The 15,317-nt window shown below is 40.3% G+C and overlaps 1 protein-coding gene across 1 annotated transcript in view; it reads left to right on the forward strand.

Annotated features, from left to right (window-relative positions):
* Window positions 1–15,317, forward strand: part of ryr2a (ryanodine receptor 2a (cardiac)) — a 551,531-nt gene that overhangs the window by 500,117 nt on the left and 36,097 nt on the right. Inside the window, exons 91-93 of the mRNA XM_060830792.1 lie at window positions 1,565–1,651; window positions 9,259–9,480; window positions 13,912–14,042. Of these exons, the coding sequence (XP_060686775.1) occupies window positions 1,565–1,651; window positions 9,259–9,480; window positions 13,912–14,042 (440 nt within the window). The remainder of the gene's footprint in view (window positions 1–1,564; window positions 1,652–9,258; window positions 9,481–13,911; window positions 14,043–15,317) is intronic.

Consider the following 15,317-nt stretch of genomic DNA (forward strand, 5'->3'; position numbering starts at 1 on the left):
AAGAATGGGGAGTGTGGGGAGGAATCTTGTGGAAACCTATTAAATTTTAACAGAATCAGACAGGGAAAACACAGGAAGAATCACTGTTGGCTAGTTTGGCTGATCACTGGGGAGTGTAGAACCACCGGTAACAGTTTCAGGATACAGGGTAGGACATTTAAGACTGAGATGAGGGGAAATTTTCAGCCATTGGAATTCTGTGCTACAGAAAGTAGTTGAGGCCAAAACATTAAATGTTTGCAAGAAGGAGTTAGATATAATTCTTCAGACGTCATTTTCTACCCAGAAAGTTGAGGGCGTCCTGAGAGTGGCCAGTTGTGGGAGTCCCTATACAAACACGTCTGCAGCCAGCAGTTCCCTTTGAGAAGAAAGTTCATGACCCTCATGAGCTGCTGGCCAATCAGAGGACCAACAGTAACACTAAGCAGTGCCACTGGGACCAGTGGGGACAGTTGGAAGTACATTCAGGAAGAGTTGGCAAACAAAGAGGAGACTGAGAACCCAGAAACATGGGGTTGGCTAGTTTGGCTGATGAATGCAATGAGGGATGTTTCCAAAAGACATTCCCTTGCTAAGCATGTCTAGTTAGAAGCCAACTCAATCTTGTGCCCAAACAAAATCTGCCAAAGTATGCCTGACACTCACCTAACGTAGCAAAGATCTCATCTAACACCTGAAGACCCTCAACTGATTTCAGAGAAGGTCAGATCTCCACCACCATTCCCTACTGTTGGTTCTATGCGGAGTAATGGCATGAATGTGATGGGTATGTTTGCCCACCTGAACTTCCACCTGATTTCTTCCACTTATTACCTCCAACCAAGCATTGGGAGAAATACCCATCGGCCATTATTTTTCTTTCTGACAAAAGTCAATAGTGAAGGAAATTAGGCAGAATTTGCAATAAGCAATAGTACATCTCCTGTACTCCATCTGAAAATCACTGCCTTGGCTTTCCACTTTTCATTCTGAAAACCTCCCTATTTTCCTTTATTAAAACTTTCAGCTTTCTTGTGGGAGATGACTCATTTTTGGAAAACAACAGGCACACTTTTGCTAAGTACTGTTGCTTACTCCTGAACTTGCCTAGTCAATCTTCGGTCAATTGCAACTTTCAAGACTGCGATTGCTAGGTTTTTATTAACAGAGTATCAAAGAGTGTGGAATGAAAATAAGCCATACACTCATTGAATAACAGAACAGGTTTGAAGCCTGAATGGCTCTCCCAGTACCTACGTGCAGGGACCATGATAGTCAAGCCTGATTCTCTCTTCACACAGCATTTGTGGATGTATGCTTTCAGCAAGGATGGCTGGGCTCTGACCATAGAATCGAGTACATACCATGGACCAAATGTGGGACCATTCAGGTCCTTCTTGAGTTGGACCTGAATCCTTCCTTTGTCTTTATTTTCATTAAAATCTTCCTTGGTTCATAGCATTTGAAGAAGTGATTTAGTGTTGCTTTTCAATGTTAATTACGTTAGGTTTTAAATTGAATGTTTTTATAAATAATTTTGTTTATAGTAAAATTTTCCAAAATCCATTTGTTCCTCCCTTTTCAGAATTACTTTGCGCGCAATTTCTACAACATGAGGATGCTGGCATTGTTTGTCGCATTCGCAATTAACTTCATTCTCCTATTTTATAAGGTAGGAGGTTTGTATTCTTGTCTAACTTCTTGAGGGGTGTGCAGATGGTAATGTTTAGCCACAACTGTGTGCCAAATGACAATAGTGTCATAGAGTCATACAGCATTGAAACAGATTCTTCGACCCAACTTGTTTCCCAAACTGAACTAGTCCCATTTTCCTGCGTTTGGCCCATATCCCTCTAAACCTTTCTTATTCATGTAGCTATTCCACTGTCTTTTAAATGTTGCAATTGTATGTGAATCTACTTCTTCCTCAGGTAGTTCATTTCATGTACAGACCACGATATGTGAAAAAGTTGTCCCTCAGGTCCCTTTTAAATCTTCCTCCTTTCACCTTAAAATTATGCCCTCTAGTTTTGAACTCCCCAATCATAGGCAAAAGATCTTTACTATTTTCCTTATCTATGTCCCTCATGATTTTATAAACCTGTCACCTCTCAACCTCCTACACTGCAGTGAAAACAAAATCCCAGTTTATCCAGCCTTTCTTTATAATTCAAACCCTCCAGTCCCGGTAACATCATTGTAAATCTTGTCTGTACTCTCTCCAATTTAATGATATCCTTCCTATAACAGGGTGATCAGAACTGTACACAGTATTTGAAGAGTGGCCTTACCAATGTTTTGTACAACCATAACATGACATCCCAACTCCTATACTCAATAGTCTGAGCAATGAAGGCAATTGTGCCAAATGCCTTCTTAATCACCCTTACTACCTGTGTTGCAACTATCAATGAACTATGTACTTGAACCCTTAAGTCTCTCTGTTTGACAACACTCTTCAGGGGCCTACCAATAACTATGTAAGTCCTGCCTTTGTTCATGTTACCAAAATGCAATGTCTCACATGTATCTAAATTAAACTCCATCTACCACTTCTCAATTCATTGGCTCAATTGATCAAGATCCCTTTGTAATCTTAGAGAACTTCTTCACTCTCCGCTATACCACCAATTTTGGTGTCATCTGCAAAGCTATTAACCATGCTTCCTATATTCTCATCCAAATCATTTACACAAATGACAAATGACAACATCTTTGTTATCCAGAATTTGTTGATTGACTTCATTCAAATTTCTTACTTTTCCTGTTGAGTCTGTTTTCATGAGCGACCATAATCCTGGCTCACAATGTTGTATAAACTCTCTATTATTGTATACTATGCAGTATAATGGCTGCCACAATCTTCTTTCAGAGAAGGATCTATAGAGTCTACTTGGCCTAGTGTGATGAAGTAAAGCCACTTGGTAATCTAACCAGAAGAGGTTCTTGTCTTAAGCAAGATGGAATCTGCTGCATGACAGCAACTGTGCCCTGGTTACACTGATTGAATATCAACCTTGTTAGTAGAGACTATGAGGAAAATCCAGATTGTAGGTCTTACACCTGTGAAATCCTAAGATGTTCTCATACTGAGCCGTACGGTATCATCATTTTGGATGGTGCTTCAGGCACTCCTCAGTGTTGACCCTTTCAGATCCTTACACCCTAGGATAATAGTTTAATTGACACAAGTGGTGTCGCAATACATGATGATTTATCCACCATTCTTATCAGTGTTCAAGAGACAGTTGACATTTGTTTATTTTGAATTTTACTAATCAAAATTTGTCAGCGATTGTATTGCTCACAGCTAAATAAAGACTGGACTCCAAACTATCCTTCCAACAGAAGAGAGTGCAAGTCCCAGTGTTTTTCTTTAAATATTCTGATTAGGTTCTGATCGTCAGGTCCCAATTATGATTTGTGTTTTCCCAACTGGATTCAATTAGCCAATCAATCAAATTAATGTAAGTATGTCTTTTGAGTAATGTCCCCAACAGTAATGAGTGAGTTGGTAGTGTTCGTAGTGGACTACCCTACCATCAGTACTTAATCCAAGAGATAAACATAAAGCACTAAATCAAATGCCACAATGAGCCTCATACATTTGTGATCTTTAGAAGTGAAGTTCTAGCATATATTTCTCAAATCTGTTCAGTGGAAATTTAGTTGTAAAATTGTGACTACTTTTAAGCTTGAACTCAGAACTTTTATATTGATCCATGTTGCATATGCAACATGTTTAGCTAGCATATAATTAATTCATTATATGTTTTCAGTTGATCTGATGCCAGATGATAGGTTCTGGGGTTAATTAGACTATTTGACCAGAAGAGCGATGGAAACTTGGTGTAGTAAGGAATGTCACCAAGTATGATCATGAGTGGAATTGTGTACAGACAATAATTACCCTGACATGTTACATCATACATGTCTCAATAAAAAAAGGGTGTGTATGATAGTGTTCACTTCTTTAGAATTCAGTTATACCATTTTAAGCATCAATATTGAAAATGGTTGCAATTCATTTTCCCAGATGCTTGAAATTGGCACAAGATATTTTTCATGAAGAAATGTTTGGCAATATTTTTCTTTGTATTGGCAAGCACAAAATATAGTATGGAATGTCAAATCTCTAAAGCATTTCTTTAGAGAATAGACCATTCTAGACTCAGTATTGTGTAATGAGAAGGGAATAATTGGCAATCAAATTGTGCGAGGCCCTTGGGGATGAGTGACCATAATATGATTCAATTCTTCATTAAGATGGAGAATCATAGTTTAGATAAAGGAAACCACAATGGTATGGGTCTCCAGTTGGTTATGGTTAAGTTGGGGAACATTACTTAAAGGGATAACAGTGGACAATAATGGCAAATATTTGAAGAGCGCATGGAAGGGCTGCAACAATTGTTCCTGTCTTGTGCAAAAATAAAACAGGAAAAATGCCAAAGAGAAATGAGGAATAGTATTACTAATGGGCATTCAAATTGGCCAAGGAGGAACAAGTGAGGACTGCAGATATTGGAGAGTCAGAGTCAAAAAGTGTGGCGCTGAAAAATATACAGCAGGTCAGGCAGCATCCGAGGAGCAGGAGAGTTGATGTTAAGCCCTTCATCAGGAATGGCCAAATTGACCAAAACAAGCAACAGACCTGACGATTGAGAGCAGTTTAAATTTCAGCAAAGGAGGACAATTGCATTGATTAAGAGGGGAAAAGTAGAGTACAAGAGTAGACTAGCGGCGTACGTGCAAACTGTTTGTAAGAATATCCAGTGAACAGAAAGTAGATTAATCAAGACAAAGGTAGGTTCATTACAGTCAGAAACAGGGGACGTTAAAATAGGGAACAAAGAAATGGCAGATTGATGAAATACATACTTTGGTGCTGACTTCACACAAGTGGACATAAGTAACATTCAAAAATGTTGGGGAGCACAGTGTGTAGTGAGATGGAGGAGCTGAAGGAAATCAGTTTTAGTAAGAAAATGGTGTTGGGGAAATTGATGGGATTCGAGATCGATAAATTCCCAGGGCCTGATAATCGACATCCCAGAAGTGTGTCGCGATATGTTGGTAGTCGTCTGTCAGGATTTCATAAACTCTGGATGTAACCCTCCCCATTAAAAAGAATGCAGAGAGAAAACAGGGACGTCTAAACTGGTTGGCCCGACACCTGCAGTCAGGAAAATGCTGGAGTGCATTAGAGAAGATTTAATAGCCAAACACATGAAAAGAATAACAGGATTGGACAGAGTCAACATAGATTTACGAAAGGGAAATCATGCTTGAGACATCTATTGGAATGTTTTAAGATCTAAGTAAGGGAGAGCCAGTGGATAGTTTACTTAAACTTTGCGAAGGCTTTCTATAGGTCCTATGTAAGACATTAGCATGTAAAATTAAAACGCATGCAAGTAAAGGTTTGTGTACTGACATGGATAGAGAACTGTTTGACAGATAGGAAACAACAGTAGGAATAAGTGGGTCTTTTTCCAAGTGACAGACGGTAACTAGTACGATACTGTGAGGATCAGTACTTGGTCCACAGCTGTTTACAAACTAAATTAACAATTTAGATGAATGAGCTAAATATAATATTTTCAAGCTTGCAAATGATACAAAGCTGGGTGAGAGGATGAGGAGGATGCAGAGATGCTTCAGTGTGATTTAAACAGGTTGAGTGACTGGAGAGATGAAGTATAACAGGGATAAATGTGAGGTTATCCACTTTAGTATCATAAACAGATTAAGCCTGTTATCAGCTGAATAGCAATTGATTGGAAAGGGGGGAACTGCAACCAAATTTACATGCCCTTATACATCAATAAGCTGGCAGTGAAGCAAGTAAATAGGGTCAGATGGGGTGGAGTCGAGGAACCGCAGTCAAAAAAACCATAATGGCAGTTATGTACAAACCTCCAAGCAGTGGTTAGGAGCAGGGGCACAAGATGTACCAGGAAATAGATAGGACATGTCAGAAAGGTAAGGTCACGGTGATCATGGGGGACTTCAATATGCAAATAGACTGGGTGAATAATGTTACCAGTGGATCCAAAGAAAGGGAATTCATGGAATGCTTACAGGATGGCCTTTTGGCACAGCTTGTGATGGAGCCCAAAAGGGAGCAGGCTATTCTGGACTTAGAGCTATGTAATGAGCCAGACTTTATAAAAGATCTTAAAGTAAGGGAACACTTCGGAGGCAGTGATCATAATATGGTAGATATCAGTCTGCAGTTTGAAAGAGAGAAGCAAAATTGGATGTAGAGGTGTTACAGTTCAATAAAGGTAATTACCAGGGCACGAAAGAGGACTGACGAAAATCGACTGGAAGCATAGCCTAATGGGGAAGACCATAGAGCAACAATAACAGGGGTTTCTGGATGTAATTGACTACACAGTATAGAGGTTCATTCCAAAGAAAAGAAAGATTATCCAGGGGTTGGAGGGTGGGGGGGGAGTTGAGGTGGGGGAGGATGTGGAGGAGAGGAATTACACAGCCAGGGCTGTCAAAGGAAGTCAGGAAATGTATCAGGAAAAGAGAGAGCCTACAAAGTGGCCAAGAGCACTGGGAAATCAGAAGATTGGGAAGACTACAAAAACAAACAGAGGATAACAAAGAGAGAAATAAGGAAGGAGAGATCAAATATGAAGGTAAGCTAGCCCGTAATATTAGAAATTATGGTAAAACTTTCTTTCAAAACATAAGAAACAAACGAGATGCAAAAAAAGAAATTGGGCTGTTCCAAATTGATGCAGGAAGCCTTGTGATGGGAGATAAAGAAATAGCTGAAAAACTTAATAAATACTTTGTGTCAGTTTTCAGAATGGAAGTCTTGAGAAATATCCCAACAATTGAGAGAGTCAAGGGGCAGTGTTGAGTACGGTAGCCATTACAAAAGAAAAAGTGCTAGAAAAGCTAAAAGGTCTAAAAATTGGTAATTCTCCTGGCCTGGATGGACTCCATCCTAGAGTTCTGAGGGAGGTGGCTGAAGAAATTGTGGGGGCGTTGGTTGTAATCTTTCAAAAATCACTGGAGTCAGGGAAAGTCTCAGATGATTGGAAAATCACTGTTGTAACTCCCTTGTTCAAGAAAGGATCAAGACAAAAGATGGAAAATTATAGGCTGATTAGCCTAACCTGGGTTGTAAGTAAAACTCTAGAATCCATCATTAAGGATGCGATTCCTAAATTCTTAGAAGTGCAGGGTCAGATTAGAACAAGTCAGCATGGATTTAGTAAGGGGAGGTTGTGCCTGACAAACCTGTTGGAATTCTTTGAAGAGGTAACAAGTAGATTAGACCAGGGAAACCCAGTGGATGTTATTTACTGAGATTTCCAAAAGGCCTTTGATAAGGTACTTCACGGGAGGCTGCTGAGTAAGGTCAGGGCCCATGGTGTTTGAGGTGAGCTACTGGCATGGATTGAGAATTGGCTGTCTGACAGAAGGCAAAGAGTTGGAATAAAAGGTTCTTTTTCAGAATGGCAGCAGGTGACAATTGGTGTTGGAGCCACAGCTGTTCACTTTATATATGTTAATGATTTGGATGAGGGGACTGGGTGTATTCTAGCAAAGTTTACCAATGATATAAAATTAGGCAGGCAGGCAGGTAGTTCTGAGGAGGTGGAGAGGCTGTAGAAAGGTGTAGACAGATTAGGGGAGTGGTTCAAGAAATGACTGATGGAATGCAATGTGAGCAAATGCGAGCTCTTGCACTTTGGCAAAATTAATACAGGCATGGACTATTCTCTAAACAGTGAGAAAATTCATAAAGCCAAATTACAAAGGGATCTGGGCATGCTAGCGTAAAGGTTGACTTGCAGATTGAGGTCATGATTAAGAAAGCAAATATGACATTGTCATTTATCTTAAGAGGGTTGGAATGTAAAAGCAGCGATGTGCTTCTGAGAATTTATAAAGCTCTAGTTAGGACCCATTTGGAATACTGTGTCCAATTCTGGGCCCCACACCTCAGGAAGGACATAATGGCACAGAAGCGTGTCCAGTGGAAATTCACATGGATGATCCCTGGAATGGTAAGCCTAACATATGGTGAACGGCTGAGGATCCTGGGATCGAATTCGTTAGAGTTTAGAAGGTTGAGGGGAGATCTAATAGAAAATTACAAGATAATGCATGGCTTAGAAAGGGTGGACACTGAGAATTTGTTTCTGATAGGCGGGGATACTAGAATCCATGGGCACAGCCTTAGAATTAGAGGCGGTCAATTTAGGACAGAAATGAGGAGACATTTCTTCAGCCAGAGAGTGGTGGACCTGTGGAATTCATTGCCATGGAGCGCAGTGGAGGCCGGGACGTTAAATGTCTTCAGGGCAGAGATTAATAAATTCTTGATCTTGCAAGGAATTAAGGGCTACGGGGAGAGTGTGGGTAAGTGGCGTTGAAATACCCATTAGCCATGATTAATGGTGGAGTGGACTCAATGACCTGAATGGCCTTATTTCCACTCCTATGTCTTATGGTCTAAATGTTTTGTTGCCCCTGAAAAATAATTAAATGGCAGGAGCAGGGATGTCTTTCTGCAATTATACAGGCCCTTGGTGCGACCTCATCTTAGGTTTTGGTAACCTTATCTGAGGAAGGATGTTCTGACAATGGAGGGAGTGCAACAAACATTTACCAGACTGATTCCTAGGCATATAAGGAGAGACCCAATTGGTTAGAACTGCATTCATTGGAGTTTAAAAGAACTGAGGACAAGCTCATGGAAATCTATAAAATTTTCCAAGACTAGACAGGGCAGATTCAGAAAGGATGTTCCTGATAACTGGGGAGTCTAGAGTCAGAGGTTTTATTTTAAGGTAAAGAGGTTTACATTTAGGACTGAGATGAGGAGAAATTTCTTCACCCAGAAAGTGGGAAACCTATGGAATTATCAGCCACAGAAAGCAGTTGAGGTCAAGCATTGGATGTTTTCAAGAAGGAGTTCTTAGGACTAAAGGGTTCAAAGGATATGAAGAGAAAGCAGGAACAGGTATTATATTGGATGATCAGCCATGATCCTATTGAATGGCAGACCAGGCTCAAAGGGCTGAATGGCCTCTTCCTGCTACTATTTTCTATCATTATATTAGTGTATCAGGGCATCATTAAAATGATGCTCAATATACCTTGTGCATCCAAAAACAACAGTTTAAAAACACTCTAACAGTTGATTTGTTTCTATTGTAATTTCTGAATGCAAAGATTGTAAATTGTATTGGATATTTTGATGAATGATGGAAGGTTCTGTTACTAATGTGCAATGTTCAACAGGTCTCCACTTCTCCATCCCTAGAAGAGAAGGAATGTAAACACCCAGGATACTATCAGGAAGGTGGAGGTTCTCGATGGAGCAGTATGGGAAGTGGGCACAGGGTCACAGTGCATTATGTTCTCCAGGAAAGCAGTGGCTATATGGAACCCACCTTGCGAATTCTAGCCATCCTGCATACCGTCATCTCATTTTTCTGCATCATTGGCTACTACTGTCTAAAAGTAAGGCAACAGATCATTTTGGTCATTGCAAACAAGTCACAAAAAATCTGTCGTTTTGTTTTGCAAACTGTAGGTACTAATTATGTAAATTACAAATTCCATTCCAAGAAGCAAGCTGAAAGCCTAATTCATTTCCAGAACACAGTTCTAACTCTCAATGTCTAGCCCAATTTTGTTTGATTATATTATCCAAACTATTTAACCATATTCATTGGTCAATAATTTATTTTGCTTAAGTTATGGAGTTCGGCATTTTACAGGCCAAATTGTACAGTTGTCAGCTGGGTTTTCATAAGACTGACTCTGATTCTGTAGCCTACAGCAGGTTACTGGATATTGCCTTGGCATGATTAGCAGGCAGCAATCTAATCAATGGATTCTGTCAACACTAACAAAATGTAGTTAAAGCAAAGATCAAATAGATAAACTCCATCATCTGAAACCCAGTATTCAATTATAGGCTTATAATCACAATTATTAGTGTACACAAAGAACTGTCATGAGGATTTTATTCCACTGTGGACATTTTCTTTGTGCTGTTGACAAGTCTCCATAACTCTCATATCATTGGTGAAACAAGAGATTAACCAGTCTGATAGAATCACTGCATTTGTATTAAGATGTGTTTTTTATTGCTTAACCTGTTTCTCAGAAAAAGACTGTGGTCAATATGTAGCATATCTTTCAGAAAAACCTACTCTTGTATGAAGAGTACACACAACTGTCTGTAGAAGATCCATTCCAAATATTTAGATTTTGGTAGATATTACAATTTTATAAAGTAAAATTGGGCTTCATGCTATGAGCTTTCACATTTTGGATTCTATTGTATTTTTAATCTTTAATATTTTTTAAAGTTTACAGTGAGTAATGGTTAACAGATCACAACAGTGGGATTCAAAAGTCATTTCAGACTACTGTCAGGATCAGAAGTTTTAAAAGTAAATTCATTAGAAAGATTTATTATTGACCTTAACTTGCTTAGAATTATGGAGTTTAAGATCTCTGACTGTCAGTGATTGAGGGTAACTCTTATGATAAAGTCCATGTATTTATAGATGTTAGCTGGGGTTTGGCATTTTTTTCATTCAGGTACAGCATGGGTTGGGGTAGCAAACAGTATAAGTCAGAGTGTTTTAACTCATTCTGTTACACTTTGTTACAGTTAATTTTTGTAGTATCTGAAAATGAATAGTCACTGGTTAACCTCAGCTTTTCAATTCAAATACAAACATTCTGTGTGGTTAAAATAAATTTAATCATGAGTTTAAAGATGTTTATCTGCCAGTCCTTCCAAAGCAAGAATTTTTTTCTCACAATTACGTTAAGAAATGGGTGAAACAGCCCAGCAATGAGCAATGTATTACTTTCTATCAAGCTTAATTTTTCTTCTTGAGTTCTCTGTTGGAAAGCAGGTCAGACCAATGTTGCCACAACCCCTACAATGTGTACGGCAAGGTGTCAGTTCCTAAATCCAGATAAAATCAAAATATTGCAGATGCTAGACATCTGAAATAAACACCGAAAATGTTGGAGAAACTCAGCAGGTCTGGCAATATCTGAAGAGAAACATGGTTAATATTTCGAGTCCATTGTAACTCTTTTTCCAAATACACCTCAGAATAAGGAGTTGAAGTCTACAGCCAACTGACAACTGCCCAATTCCTCCCCCCAAAAAAACTCAAGAGTGTTGGGGTAACATTCACTTTAGATTACCTACAGTATGGAAACACGTTCTTCAGCCTAACGCATCTACACCGACCCTCTGAAGAGTAACCCATCCCTCTATCCTGATTAATGCTATTGGACAATTCAGCATGGCGTGCAAATCCTTGGATTGTGGGAGGAAACCCACACAGACACGGGAAGAATGTACAAACTCCATACAGACAGTCACCTGAGGTAGGAATTGAACCTGGGACCCTGGTGCTGTGAGGTAGCAGTGTTAACCACTGAGCCACTGTGCTGCTCACATGTATGCTGTTGCCTGGATCTGTGGATAATGATGGCAAGGACTCCAATTTCATTCCATCAAATGGCTGACCATGAGTCTGTTCCTGCCATTGGTGTGTGTTGGAAGTATTCACCAGTTGATACTCAACCTGTTTGGCCACATTGTGAATGCACTGTCATTGGACATCAATTCTTTAAGCTTTACTTGAACCCAGAGTTCTGGCGCAGAGATGCTACCCACTGCATCTCAAGATCACCATCCAAAGCATTAAATATTACATTTTACTGTAAAATGGTACCACTATTAATTACTTTTCTACTGTTAAGTAATCTACTGGGTAGTTGAAGCCTACAATGAGTATAGTTTGAGCAAAATGGTTTAATGGGGGCACAAGGTATAGAAATTAATGGCACAACAATCTGAATATTTTGTTCACAATATTTTAGTTATAGAAACATAGAGATGTACAGCATGGAAACAGACTCTTCGGTCCTTGCCGGCCAGATATCCCAACCCAATCTAGTCCCACTTGCCATTACCGGCCCATATCCCTCCAAACCCTTCCTATTCATATACCCACCCAGATGCCTTTTAAATGTTGCAATTGTATTAGCCTCCACCACTTCCTCTGGCAGCCCATTCCACACATGCACCACTCTCTCACCCTAAACCTATGCCCTCTAGTTCTGGACTCCCCCACCCCAGGGAAAAGACTGTCTATTCATCCTATCCATGCCCCTCATAATTTTGTAAACCTCTATAAGCCTCAGCCTCCGATGCTCCAGGGAAAATAGCCCAGCCTATTCAACCTCTCCCTATAGCTCAAATCCTTCAACTCTGGCAACATCCTTGTAAATCTTTTCTGAACCCTTTCAAGTTTCACAACATCCTTCCAATAGGAAGGAGACCAGAATTGCACACAATATTCCAAAAGTGGCCTAACCAATGTCCTGTACAGCCTCAACATGACCTCCCAACTCCTGTATTCAATGCTCTGACCAATAAAGGAAAGCATACCAAATGTCTTCTTCACTATCCTATATACCTACGACTCCACTTTCAAAGAGCTATGAACCTGCACTCCAAGGTCTCTTTGTTCAGCAATACTCCCGAGGACATTGCCATTAAGTGTGTAAACCCTGCTAAGATTTGCTTTCCCAAATCTAAATTAAACTCCATCTGCCACTCCTCAGCCCATTGGCCCATCTGATCAAGATCCTGTTGTACTCTGAGGTAACTTTCTTCACCTCCACTTTTGGTATCATTCATTCACAATATTTTACCCATGATCAGGGCATGAGAAGTTTGGCTTGAAGATGATAGGAGAAAATCTACTAAACTAGTCCGCAACATGGAGCTGAATTTTACATTGCAAAAGTGAGACTACCATAGTCGTGTGGAATTATGATATCTGGCACAATGACATAATTAAGACAGAACACTGTGATATGGGTGAGTGAGCCCCAAAATCAGCAGTCTGTTTGTCATTTTGAAATTCATAAAACCATTTTAGCAAGTCAGTCATCTGATTGATTCAGTCACAATGCTTTAATAAGATGGGTGCATATGACCTATATCTAGTTGGGCTCTGGCGATGCAGTGGTAGTGCTTAGGCCCGAAACGTCGATTCTCCTGCTCCTTGGATGCTGCCTGACCTGCTGCGCTTTTCTAGCAACACAGTTTTCAGCTCCCTATCTGTGAGCCAAATGATCTGGGTTCAAGTCCCACCTGCTCCAGAGGTTCACAATAACACCTGTAAACTGTTTGGTTATAAAATATCTGAAACACGCCTGGTGTGAATTCGAGTTTCTTTTTCAGTGTGTCATGGACAGGGCGTAAAGGCAGTGGGCATGTGCCGGTTTTAACAGCAGAGTCTACTGACAGTTGTTTAGAAAATCTTTGCCTTTTGTAAACCTATAATTATAATCAGGGCAATCCCTTAAGCATAGGTCCAAGAACTTGCAATGTTGTCATCTCTCAGCGCACTATTAATGGTGAGGATTGGTGTTCCCTTTGAGCATTGTATATTCCTCGTAATGTATCTCCTCCACTGAGGAGGAGAAGGACCTGGAGGTCAGCTGACACAGACAAATGAATGTGATTTGGATGGACGTGTAAAAGCTGCTGAGGATCGCGGGGCTGCAGAATGGAAGCAGCAAGAGGCATCCAGCCGCAGGAGAAATCCATCTCTCGTCAGCAGTTTGGTACAGTGCAAATGTTACCAGCAGATATTGCCTTTCATGGGACACTGTCACCTCATTTTCTCAAATCTCTCTCATCTTTGCATTAAACAGTCGAACATTTAAGAGATGCCAATCTCTTTGGCTCATCACTAAACAAGCTTAACCTTTTTGCGTCAGGTCATAAACCAGTCTGCAGTTAAATGACAGCAAGGGAGTGCAAAACGGGATTTTGGTGGCCAGAAAATTAGAGTTGTCATGTCATTCAGCCATACTTATCTCCTTATCTTTTTGTAGGTCCCTCTGGTTATTTTTAAACGAGAGAAAGAGGTTGCCAGGAAGTTGGAGTTTGATGGGTTATACATCACTGAACAACCTTCAGAGGATGACATCAAGGGACAATGGGACAGGCTGGTCATTAACACACAGTGAGTGTTAGACATTGGGTTTTGTATGTAATTCTGTTGGTTCGTTCTTATATTTGGGTCTGGGAGGGGGTGGGGGTTGGTAACGTGGTGGTGTCATTTGACTAGCAGTCCAGAGTCTGTCGTGGCAAACATTGAGATCACACTACATCTAGTGGTGGAATTCAAATTCAAAGAATAAATCTGGAAAATAAAACTAGTTTCAGTAATGGTGATCACAAAAGTATCACCAGTTGTTGGTAAAAACCCGTCTCATTCCCATTTGCCATATGTACCTGATTTGATTTACATCTAAACCCACGACAATATGGTTAACCTGTAAATATCTTCTGAAATGCTCTAATAAGACCATTTTGTTCATGCTCAACAAGGTATTGGTGGCACACTGTCCTTGCCAGCAATGCCTGCATGCCATGAAAGAATGAAGAAAAGAAATGATGGAGGAAACATTATGAAGAAGTATAAGGTTCATGGCCTACATCCAAAGATGTGCAGGTTAGGTGAATTGGCCAACTTAAATAGCCCAAAGTGTTCAGGGATGTGTAGGTTAGGTACATTCGTTCAGGGTAAATGTGGAGTAATAGGGTAGGAGAATGGGTCTGTGTGGGTTACTCTTCAGAGGGTCGGTGTGGACTTGTTGGGCCAGATGGTTTGTTTTCACACTGTCAGGATTCTATGATGCTATATCTATTCTATTTGGAATCGGCGTGAAATGCAATCCTGTCAGTGTGGACCTTGCCATCAGTGTGACAGCCAGCAGAATTCCACACTGTCTCCTTTGGGGAAGGTCTGCCCAATTATGTGCAGTAATAAGTGGCCGGCAGCAAGTATTCCCCAGTATCCACGATATTATGGACAGAAATCTTCACCTTCCCCCCAAAACAGTCTGCCCAGACCCAAGGGTAACAAGTGACCATCTCATTGCAATCAGCATCACTGAGAAGGTGATGATAGCTGCTTACATTCCACAGAATGTAATTGCAACAAAAAAAGATTCGGGCTTTATATCTTCACCATTATTATGATTAAGATTAATCACAAAAGGATATTGTTATGGTTTGGTTAACTAATTGCTCTGCCTTCACTTCACCTGTTAACTTGGGAATGTGGATGCCTGGATTGGAGGGGAATACTGTGGCAAACTGACCAAGGGAATAGAGGTCACTCTGGCTGAGGACCATTTTAAGAGGAGCCTTCCAAAAGGTCTATGGTTGGACACGGTAGAGAGCTCATGGATGACAACATTTTGTAGATGAAAGATGAAAAATGTGTTGCTGG

Source organism: Hemiscyllium ocellatum, chromosome 10 (genome assembly GCF_020745735.1).
Source record: "Hemiscyllium ocellatum isolate sHemOce1 chromosome 10, sHemOce1.pat.X.cur, whole genome shotgun sequence".
In the NCBI taxonomy this organism is placed as follows: Eukaryota; Metazoa; Chordata; class Chondrichthyes; order Orectolobiformes; family Hemiscylliidae; genus Hemiscyllium; species Hemiscyllium ocellatum.